Raw genomic sequence first — 27,401 nt, 5'->3', positions numbered from 1 at the left:
GGGAACCGAACCCTACTAATATTCGAGGAAAGAGGGACCAGACCCTTATAATATCTGTGATGTTAGGGACCAGACCCTTATAATATCTGTGATGTTAGGGACCAGACCCTTATAATATCTGTGATGTTAGGGACCAGACCCTTATAATATCTGTGATGTTATGGACCAGACCCTTATAATATCTATAAGGTTATAGGGCGAAAGGCTCTTTAAAACGTATGATTATGTATGTAAAGAAAGTATGAAGGTAAGAATGAAAGTATATGCAATTATGTGTGTATGAAAGAAAGTTAAGAGGTTAAGTATGAAATGTAAGAAGGTATTGCATGATTATGTGATTAACTAGAACTCACTCAGCGTAGCTGACTTTTAGTATGCACGCAGGTGAGTAGGATGAGGCAGCTCGCTTGAGGAGACACGTGGCACCGAATAAGAGGCTGGCATCGGAAGACTCAAGACGTTTAAGTTTAATGTTTCGTTAATTTTGAAAGACAAAATGATGTTTTAAGACAAGACGTGTTTTGTTATGAAATGTTTTATTAAAGCTTTTATATTCCGCGAATGTTTTAATTAACTCTGATATTTAGAACTGCGTTTATGAGTAAATCCAACACGAAAGCAGGGCTACCGGTAACGGGGCCTTACAGAGAATAAAGATGTACAGTGATTACACTAATTTAAAAATTCGTTACACCTATGTAAAAAGTCGACTCGTTGCATAAAAAATTATGTAATTTTTTAACGAACATGTAACCTATATATATTACGTATATGTAAAAAAATTAAAAAAAAAATTCTTACGCTGAGTTCTTTCGAGTTCTTAAAACTCAAAGTGGTTCTCAAAAGAAATTAATCATATATATATATATATATATAAGGCATGTATATTAAAATGAAAAACCTTTTGAATTGAGAAAACCCTATGTAGCATCAATTTTTTTTGTTTCTTTTACATATGTAATATATGTTGTTACATTTAATACAAAACATAGAAAACATTAAAAAAAAATTTGTTTCGTAATTTTTTTTTTACGTTTTTTTAAGTTTTAAACAAATTTTTCAGAAAATGTAAGTTTACTTTTATATTTTTTATTAAATTTAGTTGTGGATCACATGATTCAAACTTAATTAGAAACATGTTGAAAATGAGGTTTTAGAGTTTTCTCTACTTAAGTGAGTTTTTATTTTATCCTAACCCTATATATATATATATATATATATATATATATATATATTCTATACTCATTTAAATGATGGTGTGGTCCATATTGAGTTTTTAAAGTTCTTACAACTCATCAAGTTCTTAAAATATCCTTACCCTCATATATATGAGGGTAAGGATATTTTAAGAACTTGATGAGTTGTAAGAACTTTAAAAACTCAATATGGACCACACCATCATTTAAATGAGTATAGAATATATATATATATATATATAGAGGGTAAGGATATTTTGAGAACTTGATGAGTTGTAAGAACTTTAAAAACTCAATATGGACCACACCATCATTTAAATGAGTATAGAATATATAACTGAGATTAAATCTAATTAAAAATGAATTAAGAGAGAGAATAAAGATGTGTGATGATTAAACTAGTTTAAACGATAGCTACACCTATGTAAAAAGTCGATTCGTTGTGTAAAAAATACTTTAATTTTTTTACGTACATGTAACCTACATATTACATAAAATGTAATAAATTCAAAAAAAAAGAAAAATGTTACGTTGAGTTCTTTCAAGTTCTTAAAACTCAAAGTGATTATCAAAAGAAATCAAATATATACAACACACACACATACACATGTTTAAGTTCAGAAGAGAAATGAGATTACTGTGAGAAATGAGAGAAATGAATATGAGTCACTAGTTATATTTAGGTTTTAAATGTTTAAAACTAAATTAAAAAAATGTAAATGCAACAATAAATGTATTCTCTCTCTTCAATTAATACAACTAACATAACCATAATAAATCTCTCTCTAATTAATATACCTAACTAATTTAACTATAATAATTAAAAAGATAAAAACACTAATTTAGTTTTATATATAATTTCTTACCCCCTCTTCATTTATCCAACAAAAATTCAATTTATTCATATAATACTATTTCTTTTTATTAAAAAAACAATTTATTTCCACTCAATTTATTAGCATATATCAACACGTGTTTTTAACAATAAATATCAAAGCATAATATTTTTTTTCATTTGATATACTTAGAAAAATTATTGTGATAAATAATAATAAAAAAAATATCATACAAATGTGTCCATTAAATATAAACAATAAATATACAACCTACACAAAATTATATAAACTACACTTGTTTTAAGCAATAAAAATGTACAAGAAATAAAAAATATACAACTTACATATATAATTCGACATCGACAATTATATAAACTAGACAAAGATACACATATCCTATACGTGTGTAGGTTATATGTTTTTCGTGTGTAGGTTATATGTTTTCTTATTCTTAGAACAAGTGTATGTTATATGTTTTTGTGTAGGTTGTATATTTTTTATTGACATTTAATGCTAACATATGTAAGATAGTTTTTATATTATTCATCACAATGTACCTACGTGTTGATGGATATTGATATTTTGAGTTGGAAGAAATTGGTTTTGGATAGAAAAAATTTAATGTATGAATAAAATATATTTGTGTGGAATAAAATTTTTGAGTGTAGGTTATATGTTTTACGTGTGTAGGTTATACGTTTTCGTGTGCATGTATAGTTTATTGATTCAGATTTTGTGTGTCGGTTATATGTTTTTCGTATGTAGGTTATATGTTTTCTTATTCTTAGATATAGGTTATATGTTTTCGTGTAGGTTGTGTACTTTTTTGTTGATATATAATGCAAACACGTGTAAAATAGTTTTTTATACTATTCATCATAATGTAACACTACGTGTTGATTGATATTAATATATAGAGTTGGAAGAAATTGGTTTTGGATAGAAAGAAATTTTAATGTATGAATAAATTGTACTTGTATATGATAAAAATTCAAGAGAGAAAAAATAAGTTATAAAAATACATGAATTCTTAATATTTTCCAATTATAATAATTTGATTAGTTATATTAATTGAATAGAGAGCATGCATTAATACTTTCCTCATTTATCTTTAAGCATTTAAAGCGTAAAATAAAACTAGTGGCCCATATTCATTTCTCATAATAATCTCATTTCTCTCCTGAACCATCCTCTCTCTCTCTCTCTCTCTCTATATATATATATATATATATATATATATATCCATTGTGAGCTTTCAAAAAAGTGCACTATGTACGTCTGCCCACCATGCACATGGGTCGAGCGGACACTGTCTCTAAACTTCAATCTTACAATTCAATTTTTATTTTTGCTTAAATCCATTCACACTATCGTACCATATAATCAATTCAACCACCCAACTTACATAACCATCTTGCCCATGTCAAACCGACTCATATCAATGGTTCCAAGTTCGACAATCCGAGTATCTTTTTTAGGTTTTATAGGGGGTAAGGCTATAAAATATGGAAATAGGCCCAGAAGCTCTTAGCCCATTAAATGCTTCCGTAGGTTATTCTTGTCAAGAATAATACCCACGGAAGACACCCGCCAAAAAGTGAAAGTCCAATCAATCCTTCTAAAAGATTGAGGGAGTTATCCGCAAGAGGATGAACGAACAGAATCAGATAAGCTGCGAAAAGCACCCGCAAGCGGAAGAACGAGTAAGGTTAAGAATTCGTCTAGAAGCTTGAGGAAGACATCCGCAAGCAAGAGAAAGAATGACTTCATATTGTTAAGGCGAGATAGTTGATAACCAAAATATTCTTTGATAGGGACGTTTGCCTTCTCAATAGAGAGCACGTGATGGTTCAACTAATGTGTGTATGCATGTATGTGTGTGTATTTGTGTATGTATGTATGTGTATATGTATGTGAATGTATGCATGTAAATAGTTATGTAGGTATGCATGTATGTGTGTGTATGTATATATGTATGTGTGTATGCATGTATGTAAGCAGTTATGTATGAATGTATGTGTGTGTATTTATGCATGTATGTATGTATGCATGTATGTAAATGTTTCGTGACAAAGCCTATATGCCGACGACATGTAAACATCAATATATGCATGTATGCATATAGCCATCATTGTATGTATTACAAATACAAAAGTAATTAGTTGAGAAATATAAAAATAATTATTTGAGATATAAATTTAAAAAAAATTATAAATGTCGTTCTATCCCGACAACATGTCGTCGGGATAGAAAAACAAAATTTTATTTTTACTCTTTTTTAAAACATAATACACAATAAATAATAAAACATATGAAAATTAAATAAATACAAACTAATCCCCACAACATGTTGTCGGGATAGAAAATTAAAATTTATTTTTTAATTTTTTTTTAAAAGCATATACATATAAATAAAAAGCAAATAAAAATTAAAAATATGCTAACTTATCCCGACATGTCGTCGGGATAAGTTTCCTGAAATATTTTGAAAATAATTTAACTTATGCGCCTAAATGAAATTTACCCGCTATTATTTTTGTGGAGTGCTATGCCGACGACATGTCGTCGGGAAAAGTCACGATCCGTGTGATCAATTGAAAATGCTTTATGGCCCTTGATTAATTTTAATCCAATGGCTAGCAACATTCCTTCTTTCACCAACTTCTCCATTTCAATAATAAATCTCCATCATTCATCTATTTACTTTATTAACACCAAACCCTCCATCAGCCACCACCTTCAACTTGCAACAATTAAATCTAGACCGCCTTCAAGCACCACCGTCACCTTCAACGACCACCATCAAATGCCACCACCTCCGTCAAACGCCACCGTCAACATCTCCGCCTCCGTCTTGCCACCATTAAGAACTCCTTCAAACTACCAACATCAAGATCTCGTGTTTGTATGTGATTTGTAATACCGATTTAATGAGAAATAAATTGTTTTGTTGTTGTTAATAACTTTGTTGTTTGGATATTATGTTTGACATTACGTTGTATCTCGCGTTTGTTACGTTTTAAGTCTCGGAACTTGTCCCCAGAAAGTTTTCTGGCAAAATCTCCGGCGAGGCATTAGCAACAAACTTTAATTATGTTATTTACCTATACCGACGACATGTCGTCGGTATAGGTTTTTTATTTTTTTATTATTAATCCTTTTCGTTTTATAAACAAATAAATGATTTTATGTAATTTTTTTCCCGACGACATGTTGTCGGGATAGAGTTTAAATATTATTTTCTTCATTTATCTATACCAACTAGATGTCGTCGATATAGATAAAGAAATTAAATAGTATTTAAAATCTATCCCGACAACATGTTGTCGGCATAGATAAAGAAATAAAATAATATTTATGTTCTATCCCGACAACATGTCATCGGTATAGATAAATAAATAAAATAATATTTAAATTCTATCCCGACAACATGTCGTCGACATAGATAAATGAATATTATATTATTATAATTATAAAATATTTTTTATGTTTTTTATTAAAAATAAAACATTTTCTTAAAAAAGTTTTTGTAATATATATCCCGACGACATGTAGTCGGGATAAGTATTTATGTTACTTTTCAGGACGAAGCTATACCAACAACACTATTCCCGACAACATGTAGTCGGGAAAAGTATTTTAGATTTGTCCTAACTACATGTTGTCGGGAAAAGTTCAAAAACTGTTGTCTGGATAGGACAAAATTCTTGTAGTGGCTGATATTCCCTAACGACCTAGCACATGGCTAGCCGTTACTCCCTATTAAAATCTACCACATGTCCCTCCAGATGAAAAGAAGCATCTTTTGGACAACGAAAACTTAACTAATCTTTTTCTCTCACCCCTAGCTATAAATACTCTCACAATCATCATGAGATACTCAAGGACAACACTCATAATACATCAATCACTTTATACTCAATACTTTCTCTCTCTAAGGAACGATTAATGATTATCACATCAGAGGGTGGTTATGAGAAGACCTCCCATCTTGTCCTTCTCATAACGAGCTCACGGTGATTTGTTTTGCAGGATTCAGATCTACTTAATATTCATTTGATCAAAACACCCTGACTTGTGGAGGCATAGATCTGATCATATTGACGATCTAGATCTATGCTTATGGGCGGATTTAGCTAACAAATGGGGTGGTTCCTAGGAACCACTTGAGTTTTGAAATAATAGTGTATTAATATATAGAAAATACTAGAATGAACCGCCTTATAAATTTGGTGGGAACCATACTATTTAAATGCAAGCGTTGGTCTAGTTGGTAAGTTGTTGGTTTGGTAAACCAAAGGGCACGCGTTCGATCCCATGTTCCAAACATTTTTTTAGAACTTTTTTTCTTAACTCAGCTTTTTATCAATTTAGGGTTTTATAAGACAAATCATACCACCACCGTTTCCCCTCTTCATACTCACAAAGCACACCAGTACCAGACCCCCACCATTTGCCGACCACCGCCTGACCGTCGTCCACGACCACTGTTGTTGCTTTTCCGCCTGACCACACACCACCGTTGGTCCATTGCTCCTTCCTCTTGCCTTGCTACTCTTTCTCGAATCCTTCCACTGCGTCAGTAAGTTTAGATTCATCTGGTAAATGTTAAATTTAATTATTCTTGATGTTGTTAATTGCTAAGTTATTTGTTAAATTTTAGTTTTAATTTGTTAGTTTGTTGGTTTTAAATTGTTAGTTTTTGTTAGTTTTAATTTATATTATGTGTTTTTTTATTAGTTTTTGTTAGTTTAATTTATATTATGTGTTTTTTTATTAATTTCTAATGACGATGTTTTTTTTATTAGCTTATCGTATTTTTATTACGTAATGAACTTAGCCTGAAACATCGAACCGACCCGAACCTCAAATCGACCCGGAATTTTTATATCCGACTTCGTGAAAGCATCTAAAATAGTGAACCATCTGCAAAATAATTTCTTAATCCATCATTGTCTGTGCTTCTTCATGTTCAAATTCAAAATTTACTGGTTTATGTCTTTTAACCTAAAACAACTTATTAGCAGAATATTTTTCACGAGTAACGATTTCTCAAAAAATGGTAAATATGTTCCCACAACTCTTGACCGGTTCAACAGAATAAGTCGCACGGCCGACGGCTAAGTGGTTTATGGATACTGAGTGGAAATTTGTTTCTTGACAAGTCAGTCACTTGGCGGTTCAACCACCCAACATTTCCCACCTTTTTTCCCTCCCGATTAATGCACCATTTAACACACTCCTTAATTCACACGCTTTACTTAAACCATAACTAGTTCATTCCCTCTCTCTCACATACACCAACACATACATATATACACACACCTAATGTCACAGATAACATAATTACATTTTTTCGTATAATTAATAACCCAACCTCCATCACCCACTTCGATTACACCCTCATTTTTCCTTTCGGTCTTTTATTCTTTGCTGGCTGCCGTTTCTTATAACTCAAAATGCTTACTTAGTTTCCTTCGTCAAAATTTTTTAAAACCCATCTATAAATTCAGGTGGATAATCATTTCTTATTTCATGGGAAAAACGGCAAGATCTGTTCTTGCGATATCCGGGAAGATAATCAATGACTTGTTGAGTTTTCTAGTGTTTTGTATGCTTGATGTTCTTGATATTATTCTATGTTACGTTTACAAGGTTGTTGATTTCTTTGTGGAGGATGAATGGAAGCCGTGTTATTGTTCGTCTCCAACTGAAGCGATTGTTAACCGCGGTAACATTTTGGTGTCAGATACCGGGGTGGCTGAGAAGATCGTTTGTGTTACGGCTAGAAAGTTGCAGCTCGAAGAGGTTTCCGGTACGCTTTACTTGCGGCCGTCGCTGGTGGCCGAAGTGTCGAAAACTACCGTGAAACGGCGGAATGGGGTTGGCCAACCCACCGTTTTCGCGGTGGAAATGGTTCAAGAGAAGATTGGCGGTCGTAAGTCGCACCCGGTCCCGCGCTGGTCCGATTGCGATTGCGACACGTGTAACTCATGGTCGAGTTCTTGTAAAGATACTCTCTTTGTTCATATGGAAGGGCGGAAAGGTTATTCAGATATTATTATTATTATTATTATTATTATTATTATTATTATTATTATTATTTATTATTATTGCGTTTTGAATTTGTTTGATTGGTTAATGATTGCAGTTAATGTTAACGAGAATGTGTTGTTTATTCATGGGTTTATATCATCATCTGCATTTTGGACTGAGACATTGTTCCCTAACTTCTCGAGATCGGTTAAGTCAAAATACCGATTATTCGCAATTGATCTTCTGGGGTTTGGGAAAAGCCCGAAGCCTAACGAATCGCTTTACACGATCAAGGAGCATTTGGACATGATCGAGAGGTCGGTTATTGAAGCAAACAAGGTCCAATCGTTTCACATAGTGGCTCACTCTCTAGGCTGCATTCTTGCGCTCGCACTCGCGGTTAAATACCCGAAGTCTATCAAGTCTTTAACCTTACTCGCACCGGTAATCGATCAAGTATTTCTTTAGTTATTTACTCAGAGCATATCCACGAGGGCAATTTTGGAACATTTTTTATGGGGAGAAAGGGGTGGGGTGGGGTGGAGAGTAAGAGAATTCTTGTGTGACATGTAAAAACGAAGGGGATGAGAGAGACGGTTTTCGAGAGGAGAGAGAATATCCCGAAGAGGTATACAAAAATATGGTTGAGGAAATTCGGTATTAGTATTAATTTGGTACTGTTGGTATCGAATCAGTACCAAAGTTTTGAGTTTCGGTATATTTATTTTTCGAATTTTACCTTCAATACAGATATCGAACCAAATATTTCGTTACTGGTACCGGCAAAAAAAAATTACGATTTTTGGGATCGGGATTTTCGGTACTAGTACTGGTCAGTACCGATATGGTACTAATCTCATCCCTAGACAACAATAACATTGCTTTTTAGGGGGGCCAAAAAGCTTGCTAATGTATTCATAACTTGACCGGAAAATGAACCAGACATCTTACTTGGTCACCAGTTGGACCAAGCCAATTATAGGTAACTGGACTACTAGTAGAGTCGAATCTAGTCATACCAGGCCCACGGGCATGTCCGGTCCAGTTTTGAAAACAATGGTTATTAGAGATGCTCTTACTCATAAAAACACACAAATATATAAATATATATATTTTGTATCTTGTTTTGAAATATATGTATGTTTAGCCATATTTTCCGGCACCGAATGGGGAGGAGGCGACACAATATATGATGAGGAAGGTTGCGCCGCGACAAGTATGGCCGTTAATTGCTTTCGGGGCGTCGATGGCGTGTTGGTACGAGCATGTTAGTAGGACGATTTGCTTGCTGATCTGCAAGCATCACCGTACATGGGAATTTCTTACAAAACTCGTCACTAGAAACAGGTTTGAAACTTTAAACTCTAGACTTAGTTTCCGCTGGATTTTTAATTAATTCAGCTTACTCTTTAATCTATAATCTATATAAACGAAGACCCTAAAATCCTACGTGTCGCGATGTGGTCGCTCCCCTTTTATATGGAAGCCACCAGATTGCTTGATATTTAAATAAAGGCCTCTCATTGATTTAACTCAAATTCATGGGTATGGGTTACCAAAACCAGGTGGCTCTTAAACGGGTTATAACATCTCATTAAATTAAAAATTAAGCTTACCAATTATTTGATATGAAAATCCTATAAAATAGGAATATATTAAAATTTAATATCCAATTTAAAAAAAAGATATTATTTATAATTAATAAACAATTTTATAATAAAAAACATAAGCGGGTCATGGGTCACCAAATCCAGATTGCTTTTAAACGGGTTATAACATATCATTCATTTATGAAACCCTAAGTATATTATTAACTTTCTTGCAATAAAGAAAATTAAAATCCAAATATACATATATAAATATTAAAAACAAAAAATGTAAAACAATCCCCGTAATACGGGGGATAAAATCTAGTTGATTAATAATTAATTATAGATATAAGTTGATAAATACATTAAATTTCATGAATTCTTAGCTTTAATGGTTCAAACACCTAATATTTGTTAATGGAAATCTTCATGCCTTACACAAGACAAAGTATGAGACCAATAAATGAATTTATGACAAATTAGGTTAGTATGCATGCTCAAAAACGCTAAAAATAGTTAAATAGTATATCTTACCGGCATAAAAACCATTTGTAAGTTGCTTTTCATAATAATAAATTGTTTTAATATCATATAAAGAAATATACGCTTATAAATTTAATTATAATTTTTTTTTTGTATATTTGTAAGAGACATGATAATAAATTATTTATAATGCTTTTTTATGTTTGTTAATAGATTTATTTATGAAAGTTTAAAACAAGTGTTAATATTTTTTTGAACGGCCAACAAACATAGAATGCCTAAGTATTCTGTACTGGGTGACCCAATAGCTAAAGGTCACCGCCATCTGGCCCAACCCAGCCGTTCGAAACCCTTAAGCGCCTTCAAGTTATCTCCCAAAGGCCCTCCGGTGGTAAAACCCGGATGCGCTCAGGATTGAACTGGATATCATAAAGATCCCAGTTTTACCGGTTCAAAATAATTGCAAAACTTATAAAACATCAACGAAGTATTTCTAAGTCTATATAAAACTTAACTTAAATGATTTGATTACAGTTAGATCAAGTACGTTGCTAAGGTTAATGGACTTAGAGTTGATTATATTATAGAAGATTGGAAGGTGATTTTTATAATACTGTAGTAAGTATTATAAGAAAATTAGTTTTAATATATTTACCCGTAAATGAAAAAAAAAACCACTAAAAATATATCTTTGAGTTACAAATAAAATTATAAAAATCCAAATATTTGTGTTTTTCAAATCACCTATTCACTTTTGGTTGACTCTACTTAATTTCATATCATGGGATGACGTTTTTGTTTGTGTCTTACTTGAATCGACTTGGTTGACTTTACAAACACTACAACAATAAACTACCTCTTCAAATCACATTAAATATTTCATGCATTCGACATGGTTGTTTTGGATGTCCGAATTAAATTATACATTTGACTTTGAGATACTATCTAAATATTTATACAATTAGATGAAACTTCCTAAAAATAATTATATATCTTTTTAAACATATTTCATGATTATATGAGACTTCTACACAGGATTCGGACGTATTTGATTGAAGGCTTTTGTTGTCACACACATAATGCCGCATGGCACACCCTTCACAACGTTATCTGCGGTACTGCTGCGAAAATCGAAGGGTACTTGGACATGATTCAAAACCACCTAAATTGCAGCGTTAATGTGTTTCATGGTCGAGACGACGAGCTCATTCCGGTGGAGTGTAGTGATAATGTCAAGGCCAAAGTCCCTCGGGCAAATGTGAGGGTATTTGAAAAGAAGGATCACATCACCATTGTAATTGGACGTCAGAAAGCCTTTGCCAGAGAACTTGAACAAATCTGGAAGAGTGCGAGAACCAGATAATCCCTTAACTATGTGTTTGCATTTGCATAATCCAGTAAATCTTTCTTTCCCAATTATTTGTGTTTTAGGAGAACAAAAGCAGACTCAAAATCAAGGTCCACCCCAAAAGATATATAGTTTTAGATAAAACCAGTCCAAAACAAGAATTTGGATGAACTATAATACTAGTAGCATATAAACTAGGTTAGGCTTTCTTAATTCATCCAATGTATTGGTAACTTGTTTATCTTTTAAACAGAGTTTTTCAATTTGGAAAAAGAATATACTTATATAATATCTATACACGCATACATATTGGTTTTGTATAATGATAACTAATGCCACTTCACCGCTGTTACAGTGTTATTGATTGTGCATACGGTTATACTAGATTTATCCGTAATATATCAAAAGACCTTTTATATACAAGAACATATTTTTAAGTGTGCGTTGGAATAGTAATTAATTGTAAAGTTTTTTTACACTAAAAAGACGGGACACTTTATTTCTGGTACCAGTTATCTAGTCCTGTGTTTGATGGATATAATGTTGCGAAATTTAATGCGCACAACCATAAACATGGTGCTTCTTTAATATTTCCCTTAAATGTTTCTTTCTTCCATCTGTAATTGCTATTTCGTGTCACCTTCCATTTCCAAATCTACCTTTTGGGACCAAATTAGGTCATATGCGACAACAATTTCATTTCGGTTATGACCCGACCTTGAACCTTTATCGAGTTATATAAACTTATATCGTGTTAGTTATATGGAAGGGGCCGTAATGGTTTCTATATGCAAACTTAACATCACCTAAGTATACTTGTTTTACTTCTATTATAGATCTAAAGGTATATGGGCTGGTCCTATCAGTCAACATAGTTACATATGATATCTTCCATGGATGATGGGTCCTCAAGACGAAAGGAATGAGTTTATCCTTGCATTGTTTTTTTTCTTTTTACCTTAAATAATACGTACTAAAAAATAAAAATATATTAAAAAATATTACTGATACAAATACATTTTAATTAAGTAAAATATCACTGCTATATATTTCGTAATTTAATTTTGAAATTTTGTTAAATACTAGACCAATTTCTTAGTTTTGCAAACAGATTAGTTTCATGTGTGTATATTTAATGTATTTTCACATACCTTGAACTAACGTTACCTAATGTGTGCTGCACTTTTTTAAAGTCCCTCCTTCTTAGGGATGAGCAAATTCGGTATCGGTACCAATCGTTCCGATTTGGTACCGTTGGTACTGAATCGGTACTAAAGTTTTGAGTTTTGGTATTGGTATGATACTCATACGGTACGGTACCGATATTTCCCGAATTTTACCTTAAATACCATTAAATATCGGTATCGGTACCAAGAATTTACGATTTTCGGGATTGGGATTTTCGGTACCGGTACAACACCGATATCACCCTTACTCCTTCACTTGAGTATGAAATAATATCCAATGCAGATTCTAACTTACATACCATTGTATACCATTGTTAGGCCATGCGGTATACTAGCAGGGAGACCTCACAAATATGACACGGCAACAAAATGGTGAGAATAGAACACCGCGCCACCCTCACCATTCTACTTTGCATGGTGAGCGATGCCTCCGTTCTGTGCATCATTCTTTTCCATTTGGTGAAGTGGCAATTTGAAGATCCCAAACCCAACTTAATTAGCTGCATTTTGGACATATATTAGCTTGTCGCGAAGCTCTAGTCAATAAGATCGCAAACCCATTAAACCATAATCATATATCAATATTTGTGCCTATTTTTAACGAAACCACCTTCTCACTAAAACTTTCAACAGATACAATAATATACCTACTCTTATATGGCATATTTAACTAATTTAACGTGCTGCTTGTCAAAACTACCTTTTATTTAAATTTTTTATGTGACTTAGTCAAAAGATCCCTAGACGTGTGACGGTGGATTTGTGTCAAATTAAGAGGCGGGAGATTTAATGGCCACTAATTAAGTTGCATATTGATTGTTTGATAACGAAATTGTAGTGTATTTAGGTCAATAGTAGGTCCTTAGATTAATTCCCAAAATCCAACTGACTATGACTTGTAAACAGTTCTCTCTAGCATATTTTTGTTTTTTTGTTAAAAGAATCCTCAAGATGCATTATATGTAATTATACGTGTAACAATGTTCTTATTACAATAATCTATGTCTTGATACTTAATCTTAATATTAAACTGCATCAAATCAAATTATAACCCATTGATTGATAATGGCCCATGCTCACAATTGTACAGATATGAAGATTGCTATCGGCAAATACTTCATAATATGGTTAATCCAATTTCCCTAACTAATAAAACTCACCTCATAAACGTGAAACGAATGTGTTGTATTGTAGACCACAGACATCCGAGTATGAACTTACCAGACGAATTTTAGCATCATTATAATGATTCAAATCTTAATGAAAGTAATTTATGAACAATTTTTTCTAACTAATAAAGCTTTTGTATGCCATTTTTTTTCCTCAATTTAAAGAAATTAAACAATACATATCTGATAATGATAAGTTGGCTACAGTTCGAAAAGAAAAAAGTGATAAGCTGGCTATCCAACACATTTGCAAGACCACAATATAACTAGCATTAAGTTATAAAAGATTTGGTGTTTTCCAACATATTGGTCAATTGGGCCTTTAAGAAAATATACACATAATAAAAACAAAAATTCATGCAAAAAATGCTAGGCTTGGAGCAAGAAAACCAGAAAATAAATTCAGAGGTGGCTAGTTAGGCAGACGACCTCTAGTTAGGCAGACGACGTCGTATTGTCAATCTTGTACGGGTTGATTTGTTTCATCTGAACACGATCTATACTTTTATTTACGCTAGTACAAAACTCAAATATATTGTTAAAGTGAAAATGTATCAATGCTTTAAAAACCAAACCAAGACAAACCCATTACCTTTGTTGTGAAATTGGATCAAGAATCAAAATCAAGAACAATCGAAACTATTATTATTAACACGAATTGGAAGATTACAGATTTTTGAGAATGTATTACAGAGAAATCAAGAAACGAAAGTAAACCCTAAGCTATGTGATTATCCCCCTTTTATTACCTCCTAACGGCTACTAACCACTTAATCACCATATTAACAGAGCAAGTCCCTGAACTATAGAGAAGTTACATAAACTGCCATAACCTTTCAACTTTGATTATTGACATTTATGACACTTTATACTTAACAATCTCCACCTTGTCATTAATGTTCTCCAATGTTTAGAAGATCTAAACAGAACTGAAACTTGGAACCTGGTAACACCTTTGTAAACATGTCTACACCATTTTTCATTGCATCAACAGATTCAACAGTCACTTCTTTTGCTTTAATAACATCCCTTATGAAATGAAATTTAACATTTATATGTTTTGTCCTTTCATGATAAACAACATTCTTGGTTAACTTCACTGCATCCTGATTATCACAAAAGACAACAGGTTGGACCAAAATACCTTTGAGTTTAGAAATGAAACCTTTAAGCCATAATGCCTCTTTAATAGCTTCTGTAAGAGCCACATACTCTGCCTCCGTTGTAGACAGAGTCACAATGTGCTGCAATGTCGCTTTCCAACTAACTAAAGATCCCCAAACTGTAAACGCATACCCAGTCATTGACTTACCATTATCTAAATCTTTGCAAAATCTGAGTCAGCATAACCAATAACCCCTTTACCAATAGAACCCTTTCCAAAAACTAAACTAACACCTTTGGAACCCTGCAAATACCTCAATATTCACTCTACAGCCTCTCAATGATTCTTACCAGGATTTGCAATGTATCTACTAACTAAACTAACTGAATACCCCAAGTCAGGCCTAGTACACACCATTAGATACATTAGACTTCCCACCACATTAGCATATGGCACACTATTCATATAAGATACTTCTTCCTCTGACACAGGACAATCTTTATCAGAAAGTTTAAAATGAACAGCCAATGGAGTAGTCACTGCTTTACAACTCTCCATAGCATAATTTGACAATATCTTCTTAGTGTAACAAGTCTGAGTCAAGTATAACAAACCTTGACTTCTATCTCGGGTAATCTCCATACCTAGAATCCTCCTTGCCTCACCAAGCTCCTTCATATCAAATTCTTTCATTAACAAATCCTTAGTATCTTGTATGATCTGTTTGTTTTTACAAGCTACCAACATGTCATCTAGATAAAGCAGTAGATAAACATATTGCCCCTCTTCATATTCTCTAAAGTAAACACAACTATAAAATTTACTTGTATTAAAACCACTAGACACTATGTATTGATCAAACCTCAAATACCATTGTCTAGGTGACTACTTTAATCCATATAGAGATCTCAACAAAAAACAAACCTTCAACATTTTGCCCTTCAACCTCATAACCTTGTGGCTGCTGCATGTAAATATTTTCTTCCAAATTCCTATGAAGAAAAGTTGTCTTTACATCAAGTTGTTCTAGCTCATAATCTTCTTAAGCTGTTAAAGCCAAAATTATTCTAATAGAAGCATGTCTCACAACAGGTGAATAGATTTCATTATAATCTATGCCAGCCTTCTGTGTAATCCCTTAGCCACCAACCTAGCTTTATACCTAGGTTTTTCCCCTAGCATTCCGTCCTTAATTTTATAAATCCATTTGCAAGCAACCGATTTTTGCTTTTCTGGTTTATCAATCAGCTTCCATGTATCATTCTTATTTAAAGAATCCATTTCTTCATTCATTGCCTGCAACCATTTGTCTTTATCTTTTGAATTACTTGCTTCATTATAAGATAATGGTTCAGAAGTACTTTCTTCTTCTGTAACACTCAATACAAATGTTGATATATCATCAACATCTTTATATCTCAAAGGAGGACCAACATTACTTCTTTGTCTATTTCTTGCCAAACTATAACGTGTCTGTTCACTGTTTCCTGAAATACCAAAATTACCCTTGTCTTCACTTTCATTAAAACCACTTGTGCTTCCATGCTCATAAACACTTTGTATAGACTCCACCTCAACTTGAACCCCATGATCAACTCCTATTTTACTAGTTGACCCTTTAAGTGCATCTTTATACATAACATCTTCCTAAAACACCACACTTCTACTGATCATAATTCTAGGTTTTCCATCATCAAGTCTCCAAAGTTTATACCCTTTAACCCCATCAGGATAACCAAGCATTATACACTTTATGGCTCTTGGTTCTAATTTTCCTTGGCTAACATGTGAATAAGCCAAACAACCAAAAGTCTTCAAGTTATCATAATCTGTCTTTATACCTGACCATTTCTCCATAGGTACCAACATATCAATTGCACTTGATGGTGATCTATTAACCAGATATGCCTCAGTTTTTATTGCTTCTGCCCGAAACCCCTTAGGCATTCCTGCAGATATTAGCATACACCTCACCTTTTCTAGTAAAGTCTTGTTCATTCTTTCTACAAGACCATTCTGCTGAGGTCCCTGGAATGGTTAAATGTCTTGCTATTCCTTTAGTTTTGCAATAGTTATTAAACTCTACACTGCAAAACTCTAGCCCATTATCAGTTCTTAGCTTCTTAACTCTCTTCTCAGTCTGAGTTTCAACTAAAATTACCCACTCTTTAAACATATTAAATGCATCAGCCTTATTCTTTAAAATGTATACCCACACTCACTCTCCTAGAATAATCATCTATAATAGATAGGACATAAGAAGCTCCACCTAAAGACTCGTGTTTTGTAGGTCCCCAACAATCAGCATGAACATAATCTAGAATTCCTTTAGACTTATGTATTCCTTTATTAAAACTTACCTTCTTAGACTTATCTAAGATACAGTTTTCACAAGAACCTACATCACAACTAACAAGTTCTTTAACAACTCCCTATTTCTTTAGTTCCATTAAGCCTATTTCACCCATGTGACCAAGCCTATTATGCCATAACTTTGCAGCATTGACCGTTTTACCCTTTGCCACAGAAACAAATCCTACTATTCTCCTTCCATCTAACACGTAGATGTTATTCTCACCCCTTGACCTTGACATCATTACCATAGATCCCTTAATAACCTTGGCCTTACCATTCTTCAAGCTAAAAGCATATCCTTGCCTTTCAAATGTTCCCAAATAGATAAGATTCTTGGTTAGTGCTGGAATAAACCTAACATTAGTCAACTCAACCTCGGTTCCATTATCCAAACTTAAAGCTACTGAGCCATGCCTTAATGGTGCATGGCCTGTCATCACCTAGCTTTAATAAGATCCTCTAATTTAACTCTTTAAAACATTCCTTATTAGGGGTCATGTGATATGAACAACCTGAATCCATTATCCAGCCTCTTATACAACTATCCTTTGATACTACATAGACATCAGCACTATCATATCCATCTAAAATTATTACCTTGAAATTTAGAAGAACTTTCTAACTTTTTCTTCCTCATCTTCTCAGGACAGTCCTTTTTCAAATGTTTATCTGAGTTACAGATATAACACCTCATAATTCACTTTGATTTAGACTTAGATCTTCCTAACCCTTTTGATCTTTGACCCCTCTGATCTGACCTCCCTCTCACAAGTAGACCGCCACCCAAATCCTCTTAAATATCCACCCTTTTATTCAATTCTTTTGAATTTAGGGCTGCAAGAACATCTTCCATGAATAATGTATCTCTCAGCCAGCAGTATGTTCATGATAACTTCAAGATATGGTATCTTCCGAGGTAACAGGTATCCTAAATATATTTTATAAATTAACAATTTGTTCGCTATTTTCCTTGTTTAAACAGGTCAAAGGACGTTGTCATGATCTCCCGGAGACTCGGACCTGCAGTTATTAGCGCGTGGTTAAAAAGGAAACGTGGGAAACAATTTATTTGCAGCCTTTCCATGTTTACCAGGTCAAAGATGTCACCATGATTGCCTAAAGACCCGGACCTACAGTTAATAGATCATGGCATGGAAGGAAACTTGCTGATTAAGGGGATTAACGGCTAATTGGACTCACTCTATAGTTTCCTTAATTATAGAAAAGTTTGTTAGACTTTTTTTTGTTATAAATAGAGCGATAGACTTCGATCAAAACACACACTCTAGACACACGAGACTTACTAGTACTCGCATTCTCTATAATCACGATCAAGTTTGAGCTCCACCATTATAATCGCCTTATTATTAATAAATCGGCAGTGATAGTTTTCACCGCCCGGGGTTTTTGCTTGTTATCTTAAGGATAATAGGTTTTTTCCTAGCAACAAATCCTTGTGTTCAAGCACTTTTATTTTCATTTTTTACAAGCACCTAGTCACGATTACTAATTTGGTTACGAAATTACCATTGTCAATTTTTTGCCAAAACATTCATCTTCTAATGCAACTTCAATATTCTCTAAATCAATAATTATTTTGTTAAATTAATCAGTATGACTTTCTAATGATTTACCAGGAGTCATTTGAAAACTATAGAGTTTTTTCTTCAAATTTAGCCGATTTGCTAACGATTTGGTCATGTGCAGGGTTTCAAGTTTCTCCCAAACTCCAGCCGCCATGAGTTCTTTTGAGACTTCACGACTAAGTAGCACGGGAACGGGACCGGGATACGGGGACGATACGGGTTCAGGAAACGGCAAAAATCAAAATCTAAGATAAGGATACGGCAACGGTACGGCAAAACAAAAATATAAAAAATACAAATATATTAAACAAAGTCCAAAATAGAAATATATTGTTTAAGAATTGAATATGTTAGTTAAAATCTAGGGTTACAAATGAAATATACAAACCTGAGTGACTAGATTTAAGAAAAAATACCTTTTATATAAAAGTTTTAGGGATTAGATGCAAACAAATGAAACATATAGGGGTTAAATGTTAAAAAAACTAAACTTACCTAACCTAAAAATCTAAACCTAAAAAAAAATAAAAGAAAGTTAGCAGCCGTTGACTTATTTCAGCCTCTTATCTTGACTTATTTAAGCCTCTTACCTTCTTCGTCCTTCTTATTCCTACATCTCTGGCGCCAGAATCTCCGCCGGAATTTATTTCAAGTTCTCAACTTGGTTGCCAAGTACTCTGTAACGGAATATGAAGCTAATGGAAATGTCACCGAACGATTTTGGACCCGTGCCCATTAATCGGATTCGTTTAGGAAACGCTTCCAACGCGTTTCTGTCCCCAAACCGTCCCAGGGACGGATACTACATCATCAGAGCCATCCTCGTGCTTCATAGCTTCATGAAGAACACGATCACCGAGGCTTAAAATGATTGCTGAATGCGCCTTCTCTAAGATATCTTTCTTCTCTTTATCTGTATAACCCTCTGGCATATTTGGCTCTCCTAACAAGGCATCGGAGATACCTTGATGAACCAGTAGAGCCCTCATCTTCACCCTCCAGTGAGAGAAATCATTCTTCCCATCGAATTTCTCCAATTCGAATTTCGTTGACACCATCTTGATTGACTTCAGCGTAACAGATGATCAATTTCTTCTGATTTGAGCCAACGAGGCTCTAATACCAATTGTTGTGAAATTGAATCAAGAATCAAAATCAAGAACAATCGAAATTATTATTATTAACACGAATTGGAAAATTACAGATTATTGAGAATGTATTACAGAGAAATCAAGAAACGAAAGTAAACCCTAAGCTATGTGATTATCCCCCTTTTATTACCTCCTAACGGCTACTAACCACTTAATCACCATATTAACAGAACAAATCCCTGAACTATAGAAAAGTTACATAAACTGTCACAAGCTTTCAACTTTGATTAATGACATTTATGACACTTTATACTTAACAGCCTTACCACTATTGTAATCTAAGTATTAGCATACTTGTATTTGGACAAATTGTTTCAAAACAAAAAACAAGACAGCATAAGATGACCGCTCTTTTGGTTTGTTAAAAGTTACATGACATAAGATGCAAACAAAAACGTTTTATGTGACAGACAACCAGACTAGCAAAAAACGGTTCTCGTTCTTTTCATCATGAACCCTGAGTTTGATTCAAATGGGACTAATTAACATATGATCACTATTTTCAGGTGTGGATTTAAATAGTTTTTTCTTTTTTTTAGGGGATGGGGGGAGGGGGTTTGCTAAACGCACCCCTTCCAATTAATCAAATTTTACGGGTTCTACACCCGTTTAACTTTTTTAAATCAAAATACTTAAACCTTCAACTTTATTTTTTCTCAGCATGCTCTTTGAATTGTTACATAACAAACCGTTTTAAGTTTTTTTATTTATTATTTTATTATTAAAACTGTTACTATTTATTACTTACATTACGTATTTATTAATTATATTCACAGATGTTACATTTTTTTATCTGTGTCTACTTTGCTTATAATGATATCTCCTCGTTCCAGTATTGCCCGATAAGATGGAATTTTCTTAGAATGTGCTTGGCTCTATGATGAGATCTGGGCTCTTTGGCTTGAGCAATGGCACTTGTGTTATCACAGAACACCTCGACTGATTTATGAATACTCAGAACCACATCGAGGTCAGTGATAACTTTCTTCATCCAAGCAGCCTCCTTAGCAAGATATGATGTAGCTATATATTCAGATTCTGTGGTAGAGTCCGCCACCACACCTCTGCTTGGAGCTTTTCCAGTAAATAGCTCCTCCATTGAGAGTGAATACGAATCCTGACTGTGAGCGAGAATCATCTCGGTCATTTTGGAATTTAGCATCAGTGTAACGCTTTACCACTAGTGAGCTCTTCTTCCACTCCTCCATACACTAAGAACATATCCTTGGTCCTTTTCAGGTACCATAGAATGTTCTTTACTGCAATCTAATGGGCAACACCAGGACTTCACTGAAAATGACTAGTTATGCTTAAAGCATACGAGACGTCAGGTCTAGTGCATAACATAGCATACATAATGGAACCAATAGCTGAAGCATATGGAATTGTTTGCATATTCTTAGTTTCAATGTCCATTGAAGGAGATTGTGATTTGTTCAGCACGGTTCCTTTAGCAATGGGAACACCTCCTTTCTTGGAGTTATCCATCGAGAAGCGTGTCATTACCTTGTCTATGTATGTACTTTGACTAAGCCCTAGAAACGGCTTAGATCTATCCCGGTAGATCTTGATTCCTAGAATATAAGTTGCTTCACCAAGATCTTTCATTGTGAAACAAGATCCCAACCAGTGGTTGACTTCTTTATGCATAGGAATGTTGTTTCCAATGATCAGTATATCATCCACATACAAGATGAGGAATGATATAGTACTCCTACTAGCCTTTCTGTAAACACAAGGCTCATCTTCATTTTTGATAAAATCAAACTCTTGAATTTTTTGTCAAAATAAAGACTTCAGCTGCGAGATGCTTGCTTAAGTCTATAAATAGACTCATTCAGTTTAATGTTATTACTATAATAAACCATACGTAGAAAATAGGACACAAAAAAAATACTCACTTAGATTTAACGTGTTTTGTATTTTATATAGTTTACTTCTTTAAAACGAAGTTTGTTTATTGAATTTCTTATTTATAATACTTCACGTTTTTAAATAAATTGTTTTTAACAATGTTTTTTGAATTGTTTAGAGAAAGTAGTTTTTTATAACAAAAATTATCTTATTTAAAAAAGCGTTTTTGTTTACTTGAAAAAAAACATTTTGTCATTTTATAAAAAAAAAATTGACTTCCAGAAATATTTTTTGAATTTTTGTATAATAGTTTTTTAATACGTTTATAATTTACTTTTTTACAATGTATGTTTTCGAACCATTTTTGAAAAAGCGTTTTAAATAATTACAGTGGTCAGTGGGAAAATGTGGCAACTTCTTTTATTTTTTTAGGAGGTATGATAAGTTTTTTATTTTTATTTCTATTTTTTGACTTAATTGCAGTTTTGATCCTTGTAGTGGAATCCAAAGCGCGGCTTTCAACACAATGGGGCTGTTTTTACAATTATAGTCCCCGTGATGGTCATTTTTTTTTGCAATTGGATCCACCGTCAAGTCACAACATTAGTTTTTATATAAAAAGACACAAATACACTTGCAATTTGCAACAATATGATTTTTAAATAAATGCAATTTGGACCCTTATTATGTTAAACGATTTTCCTCCAAAAATAACAAACCCGTGCACCATGGGTTTCAAACCCAGGTCTAGCAAATTGGAAGAGACCTTGTCCGTGTTCGTCGTTAAGCTTTTGGCAAACAAACGGACGGTTCACGAACACCCTACCGAACGAAAATTCGTGTCCGTCCATTAAGGAATTGAGCTTATCCGTGTCCGTTTGTATTCATTCGCTAATATTGTAAACGGACACTAATGGACAACTGAACACTAACGAACACTAATGGACAAACAAATACCAATGGACACTAATGAATTTTGATGGACAAACAAACATCAGCATATCAAAATACTTAACATAAACACTATTGAACATTTCACCACATGATAAATCAAAAATACTTAACACTTAATGTGGTAACCAAACATATAATCATATCAAAATAATATTTTGGTTTTCAAAATCCACAAATTTCTAGTATTTCACGAGAAACAAGCTTCATATTCTTCGTTTTTTAAGGAATTTCAACACACACAACAGTATTAAACAAATGTTATCGGACGTTCACGAACACTATTGAACGAGCGCAGCATTTGTATGTGTTCGTCGGTTAAGCTTACCTAACAAAATTTTATTGTCCGTGCATGGTTCGTTTATTAAGCAGACAAATATAAACAATTTTCCCACCAAACAGACAGACGGACGTTGGCCGGATGTCCGGTTCCTTACAGCCCCAAAAACAACCAATTCGAGTAAATTGATTAGTGATAAAGGTTTGATTATGTTTATACAAATATATACACCACAATTCATTCCAAAATCACATATAAACCTTAGCTTCTAATCCACCGTCTCCCAAATCTGACCCATTTACTAGATTTGGGGAATTAGGGTTTCGAAATAAAAGAGGTAGGTTTGGTGAGAAGGCAGAGTCAGGTTCTCCTTTTTCAACTGTTTCATCAAAAAGTTTCTGTAGCAACAGTAATTAACAAGCAATGTTCGTCAAGCTTCAACCTCTGGACACCAATTACATCCCAATTATCCATCTAGTCAACACCTCAAAACCCACCACCGTTAATGTTGGAGTCTCAATTCCTCTCACACGCCACCAAACCCAAAAAGAAACTGAACACCAACTCATCAAGAAACACAAAATGGTTCAAATCCCTCCTCAAAAACCATCTGATTTTGAAGAAATTGTTGTGTTTTGTAACCCAAAGCCTAACCCCTGATTGCTCAGTTGAAACCCATGTGAAGGGGAGAGTGTGGTCAAGGAAGGATAACTTGCACACAAAGTGTTTGACGAACGCGGATCTCCGGCGGAATGGCAATGTGGCAGCGATTGAGGCTAGCGGCGTGGTTGAGGTGGTTGAGGTTTTCACAATGAAACGAAGCTGGAGAAGATGAAATGGAGTGGATCGACGGTTCGTTCTGAACACATATCATATTTGGCAATGTAGGCGGCGCTGATATGTTGTTGTGTCAGCTAAATGTTATCTGATTCGCTCCCCTCCTCTCGCCGAAAAAATCAAATGGCGGTGGTGGTTGATGTATGTTGTGGACTGGTGGTGTTCGAGAGACAAAAGAGAGATGAGGGGGAAGAAGATGTTAGGTGGTTTAATCGGTCTAAATTGTTAATATTTTTATCATTATATTATATTTATCAAGCTTTAGTGTGAAAAGACGGATTTACCCTTCGGTTTAACGAAACACATAGACGGAGATTTAATGGTAAACTCAGTTGCAAAAAAATGACCACCAAGGGGATCATAACGATAAAAAAATGATCACGGGGTTGAAAATTGCGTTTTTGGTGTACCATTTTAAAATTTTCATGTTATTAAAATCTTGTATTTAAGTTGTCTAATTCATTTTATACCTTCATGTTACTCAAACTAGTCAAATACCCGTTAAAAACCCTTAAGATCACTTAAACTTGCTAAAAGCCACATTTTTTTTTGCAACTACAGGGACTAAAAGTGACAAACGATACTTGTTGACGAATACCCAAGCCACGTCACGCGGGGAACTACCCTAGGTAGGTCGCGCGACACGAACAGCATGCTGGTCAGTTGATCAAAATCGTTTAAAATATTCATTTAATGCTAAATCGTGCTATTTTTGTTCCGATCTCGTGAACTAAGCTATAAGAAAACTCCCTTGATCCTTAGGCATGTCCATATTCATTCCCTTGCTATCAAAAACGAATTTGGTATTTTATTTCATTTGATTTCGTCATTAAAGGCTTATTCTATTGCTTAATCGAGTTATTTGACTAAAATTAACGTTTTAGACTTTTACTATATAAACTAAACTATAAAAACCCTAAAATGCTTATTCAAAACTCAGTCTCCACCTATAAAAAAAATTCATGTGTGGTATTGTCTTTGTGCTAGCTCGGTTTCTTCTTCAAGACCTTATTCTCGTTTTGACATTGGTGCTTCAAAAGTCTTTGACTCGATTTTTCTCATCATTCTAACCATCATTAGGGTAAGTTGTTTGATGTGAGTTTGTGTGTTTTTGTTCATTAAACAAAAGCCCTCACTCAATTTCAGTTATTGATGGAGTTTCATGGGTTAATTTGACCCCGACCCGTTTAGGGTTATAAAAGTCAATTATTGTGTTTAATCGATTACTACTGCTTCTGGTCAAAATTAACTTTTGAGCCAGAAGACTTTCATGTTTGTTATAACATTTTGAGTGTACTAACCTGAATCCAACTTTAGATTTGAAGTTCGGATTCTGAATAGTACCGGTTCGCTTGAAAATTAAATATTTCATATCTTGAGTTTTTACATCCGTGTGACCTGATTCCGGCGGCTATGTTCACGTTTTTAATTTCTTTTTATTGTCTCAAAGTTTTAGGTCTGTTCGGATTGGATCGGTCAGCGGATTAAAAGCTCTGGACTCGTTTATTTTTCTTATTTTATTATTTATCTCGCCTATTCATTAAAGTGAGTTAATCACTATCCCCATTTTCACTTTTCCCTTTTGGGGACTTTATGCATACCAACTTAAATGTTTAATTATATCAAATCTCAAATCACGAATCTTTATTTGCTTATGGTGTTGTATGCAATTTGATGTTATGTGCAATATGATTTATCTGTTTATTTTATCGCATTAGGAGAGATGCATCATAGTTTATCTCATTAAGTATGATAATACGCCGTCATAGTAGCCATATATCGTATTCTATGAATCATGGCCAAACGACATCTCTATTTGTTATTTATGCCGTCTTAATAGCCATTGATTGTGGTTGATGAATCATGACCAAACAACACTTATATGTTATATCAATTGTATTACTCACATTAACGCACATGATTTGTTTGTTTCAGTATTATTATATATCAAATTGGTGGTTTTTTCACTCAACATGTTTGTTGACAACCTATATTATTTTTACGTATATTATTGGTGCTTTTATTGGATGATTTTTAGTGGATGAAGAAACACAGATGTTGGACTTTAGGATATTAAATAAATTAACAGTTTTGTCTTATTTTATTTTATCTTATCGGATATTTGTTTTGTTTGGTTGTTTGAACTGATGTATTGGATTGAACGAAATAAATTAAATACTTATTGACATTATTATTATTGTTAGTGTCTTTGTGCTATGAGTAATTTGTTTGTGCCTCAGCTTTTCCTTCTTATATTAGGGTGTAACATAGTGAATCAAAACTGCAATTAAGTCTTTTATATTATTATTTAAACAACATGAAATTTATAACAAGTAAGAAGGGGTACTTAGCCTATCTTATTTCGTTATTTTTAACCCAAAATAAGCATAGCACAAGGCAAAGAGGGGGCACGATATTTTGAAGTGGGGACCACCAAGCAAAACACCACCTCGCATGAACTGTCTCCTACAGCCATACTAGAAGGCCGCTAGCTATTGACTTGGTGAATGCATGCACCTTCTACTCTCCTAGTAATTGTGCTTTGACTTTTGAGATTTGTAATATTGACTTTTGAGATTTGTAATATTTCTTTTTCGTTTCAAATTTCAGTTACTTAATTATATATTTCTATGGTTGTTTTTATTTTTTAATAATATTTATATATATTTTTTAAAATTGATTTTATTTATTATAGAGAACTTAATAATATACTTAGATTTTGATGATAAAGAGTTTCACAAATAATGAGATGCTATAGCCCGTTTAAAGTTATGTGACCCGCTTATTTTTTTTTACTATATAATTGTTTCTTAATTATAAATAATATCTTTTTTTTAAGTTGGATATTAATTTTTTAGTATATTACTATTTTATAGGATTTTTATATCAAATATTGGGTGAGATTAGTTTTTAATATAATGAGATGTTATACCCGTTTAAGGGTTATCTAGGTTTAGTGAGACCCAAACCCGAATTCGGGTCAAATGCATGAGAAGTCTCCATTTACAAATAAAACAATCTGATAGCTTGAGAGGATATAGGAAGAAATCAGAGAGTTTTTAAAATTTTGGTTTATATATATTTAAGATTAAGATAGTGACTTGTTTGTTACTATTCATTTGAATTCTGTTAATATATTTAAGATTAAGATACTGGCTTCATCTTTAAAATTAATTCATTTGAATTTTGTTACTATGTTTATTAGTATTAATTTGAATTCTGTTACTATAATTCATTTGAATTCTGTTACTATGTTTGTTACTATTCGTTTGAATTATGTTATTATATTTAACAATAAGATTAGAGGTGGGTAAATAAACCGGTTAAGCGAACCGATCCGAAAACTAAACCGAAACTGAACCGGTTTGAAACCGATTATATAGAAACCGGTTTGGAACCAATTGAAACCGTAGGTTCGGAACCGGTTTGTAATTTTCT

The 27,401-nt window shown here is 33.4% G+C and overlaps 1 protein-coding gene across 1 annotated transcript; it reads left to right on the top strand.

Moving 5' to 3' along the window:
* Positions 1-7,567: 7,567 nt before the first annotated feature.
* Positions 7,568-11,503, top strand: LOC143633541 (putative lysophospholipase BODYGUARD 1). Its single transcript, XM_077101823.1, has 3 exons — positions 7,568-8,512; positions 9,216-9,415; positions 11,176-11,503. Exons 1-3 carry the CDS (start codon positions 7,568-7,570, stop codon positions 11,501-11,503), a joined length of 1,473 nt encoding a protein of 490 aa, XP_076957938.1.
* Positions 11,504-27,401: the final 15,898 nt, after the last annotated feature.

The sequence above is a fragment of the Bidens hawaiensis genome, unplaced genomic scaffold (assembly GCF_021521415.1).
Source record: "Bidens hawaiensis isolate Kalapana, Puna unplaced genomic scaffold, B.hawaiensis_p1.1 tig00006781_1, whole genome shotgun sequence".
In the NCBI taxonomy this organism is placed as follows: domain Eukaryota; kingdom Viridiplantae; phylum Streptophyta; class Magnoliopsida; order Asterales; family Asteraceae; genus Bidens; species Bidens hawaiensis.
The sequence above is the reverse complement of the archived record's forward strand: the minus strand, read 5'-3'. Positions and strand labels throughout refer to the sequence as shown.

Excerpts from the sequence above, each read along its gene's own strand:
- LOC143633541 (XM_077101823.1), top strand. The coding sequence starts at position 7,568 with ATGGGAAAAACGGCAAGATCTGTTCTTGCGATATCCGGGAAGATAATC. Across the intron at positions 8,513-9,215 it reads CTTTAACCTTACTCGCACCG|CCATATTTTCCGGCACCGAA; the intron begins GTAATCGATCAA and ends ATGTATGTTTAG. Across the intron at positions 9,416-11,175 it reads AAACTCGTCACTAGAAACAG|GATTCGGACGTATTTGATTG; the intron begins GTTTGAAACTTT and ends ACTTCTACACAG.